This window comes from Trypanosoma rangeli (assembly GCF_003719475.1).
Source record: "Trypanosoma rangeli strain AM80 chromosome Unknown Tra_15.4_contig_00030, whole genome shotgun sequence".
NCBI lineage: Eukaryota > Euglenozoa > Kinetoplastea > Trypanosomatida > Trypanosomatidae > Trypanosoma > Trypanosoma rangeli.
In genome coordinates, this window is record NW_021705774.1 from 68,124 (window position 1) to 70,619 (window position 2,496).

The 2,496-nt window shown below is 54.2% G+C and overlaps 1 protein-coding gene across 1 annotated transcript; it reads right to left on the minus strand.

Moving 5' to 3' along the window:
• Positions 1-1,256: 1,256 nt before the first annotated feature.
• TraAM80_01495 (protein phosphatase 2A catalytic subunit) lies at positions 1,257-2,168 on the minus strand (the record flags this gene model as incomplete). Its single annotated transcript, XM_029378534.1, has 1 exon — positions 1,257-2,168. The coding sequence occupies one exon, from the start codon at positions 2,166-2,168 to the stop codon at positions 1,257-1,259; it is 912 nt and encodes a 303-aa protein (XP_029241643.1).
• Positions 2,169-2,496: the final 328 nt, after the last annotated feature.

Genomic DNA, 2,496 nt, shown 5'->3' on the forward strand with positions numbered 1-2,496 from the left:
ATGGAGCGCGTATCGTGTGAGTATTGGACTCTGCGTCAAGAATGGTGCGAGCGACGTTGCATAACTTCTTCACCTCCGACTCCCGAGGACAGGCGCCCTTGCTGACAGTCTCCAGAAATTGATCAATTGAATCCATGGCAATTGCTCTAAAAGAAACGGCACCAACCTAAAACCTGTACGCGGCAAAGAGACGATAATGTCATCGGCAGTGGCAACAGCAGAGAGTGGGAAGAGAAAAGGCAGGGAACTCAACACACCACCGGCGGGTGTCCCACAGCAACCTACAGAGCAAAAACAACAACAAAAATGGGCAAGTTCACTAATGGGACGGCGTAAGCTGCATAGGCAGGTAACAAACAGGGATACACAAAGAGCGAGGGCACCACACCAGCGCCAACACACAAAAACAGTATATGATTATTATCGTGGGACATCATGCTTCTTCTAAGCAGCCACATACATGCACTTATTAATATGCGCCTCTTGGACCCGCACCTTTTTCATAGTGTGACTGCCCTAAAAAAACTTTTTAAAGGGAAGAAGCAGGAGGAACGCAAAGAAAAGTGGCACTTGGGCAACGAGAAGAGGACAACGCGTCCCCACCAACCGGGGGCCACAGGACCCCCTCTGCAGGCGGAATGTGCAGGTGGGGGCGGCGCCGAGGGCCCTTCGGTGACTTTGCTCCACGCACTCAGAGACGCTGATGGAGAAAAAGACGGAAAAAGAACAGTACCGCCGTCAGAACGACGCCGCAATTGCCGCCTCAGAAACATATTGCCTTTCCTTTGCTTCTGCAGTCCCCTCCCTCTTTTTCTCTGGTTGCTTCCTCCGCCACCCTGCACACTGACGATCCCCTTTCCCACTCACAAGCAGCAAGGCATCCCTGCACTCAGCCACGACATTGCATGCACTTCCCCGTTCCCCCGGCCCCCACTCGCCTCCTTCCCGCCGCCCTGAGCACACCCCGCCTTCCCCTATGCATGTGCATGCGCTTGCGTTCGCCCCCTTTTAGCGTCCCCGATAGTGCAAGATGGCGCTGGGGCGCATGCGGCAGGGCATACGGGCAAAGTGTGAGGCCAACGCCGGAAGGGGACGGGACAGTGCGTGTCAGCAACGAAAGCAGAGATAACGGCACCCGGCAACCGATCTCTGTTGAGCCTCAACGACTAGGAAAACGCGCAGGACGCAGACATTACCGATGCATGCCTATTTGATATACGTATACACCCGTGCCGCAACAACGCATCCCGTGCTCTCTACAGGAAGTATTCTGGTAAGGCGGCCTTCGCTGGCTCGTACACCTCATCTGGGGCCGCCTCGAAGAGCTTAAAGTTCTTGTTGAGATGTTCGTCCAGCTCCAGTATGGACGCCACATTCATGCAGCGGTAGCAGTAATTCGGGGCAGACCACACCGTCACAAGCGTGTCGTTGAACATCACCCGGTAGCCCTCCATCACAAGCTGGTGCGAGCGGCACAGGAGCTCCAGCCTGTTCTCTTCGAGGAACGTGCGCACAACTTCTTCGCCGTACAGGTAACCGGCGCCGCGCGGAGAGAGGCCCCAGGCATCAATTTCGTCCGGGTCAGACCACAGAAGATCACACATGGCGCCTTCGTGAGGCACCTCGCACCGGCGCTCGATGGCATCAATTTGGCTCATTGTGGAGATCATGGGCGAGAGACCCGCGTGGACGCACAGAATCTTCTCCTCCACCACGCACACAAGCGGCAAAAGGTCAAACACCTCTGTGCAGTAGCGCCACACGTTAACGCTGCCGTACTTTCGAAGGCATTCATCATAGAAGCCGTACACCTGTGTGATCTGACGCGACTCGTGGTTGCCGCGAAGAAGTGCAACGCGATTGGGGTACTTCACTTTGAGGGCAACCAGCAGAAGGAATGTCTCTACGCCATGATGCCCACGGTCAACGTAATCGCCCATGAAGACGTAGTTCACATCAGGGACGTCTCCGCCCACACGAAACATCTCAAGAAGGTCAAAAAACTGAGCGTGAATGTCGCCAACAATGGTGCATGGAGCGCGTATCGTGTGAGTATTGGACTCTGCGTCAAGAATGGTGCGAGCGACGTTGCATAACTTCTTCACCTCCGACTCCCGAGGACAGGCGCCCTTGCTGACAGTCTCCAGAAATTGATCAATTGAATCCATGGCAATTGCTCTAAAAGAAACGGCACCAACCTAAAACCTGTACGCGGCAAAGAGACGATAATGTCATCGGCAGTGGCAACAGCAGAGAGTGGGAAGAGAAAAGGCAGGGAACTCAACACACCACCGGCGGGTGTCCCACAGCAACCTACAGAGCAAAAACAACAACAAAAATGGGCAAGTTCACTAATGGGACGGCGTAAGCTGCATAGGCAGGTAACAAACAGGGATACACAAAGAGCGAGGGCACCACACCAGCGCCAACACACAAAAACAGTATATGATTATTATCGTGGGACATCATGCTTCTTCTAAGCAGCCACATACATGC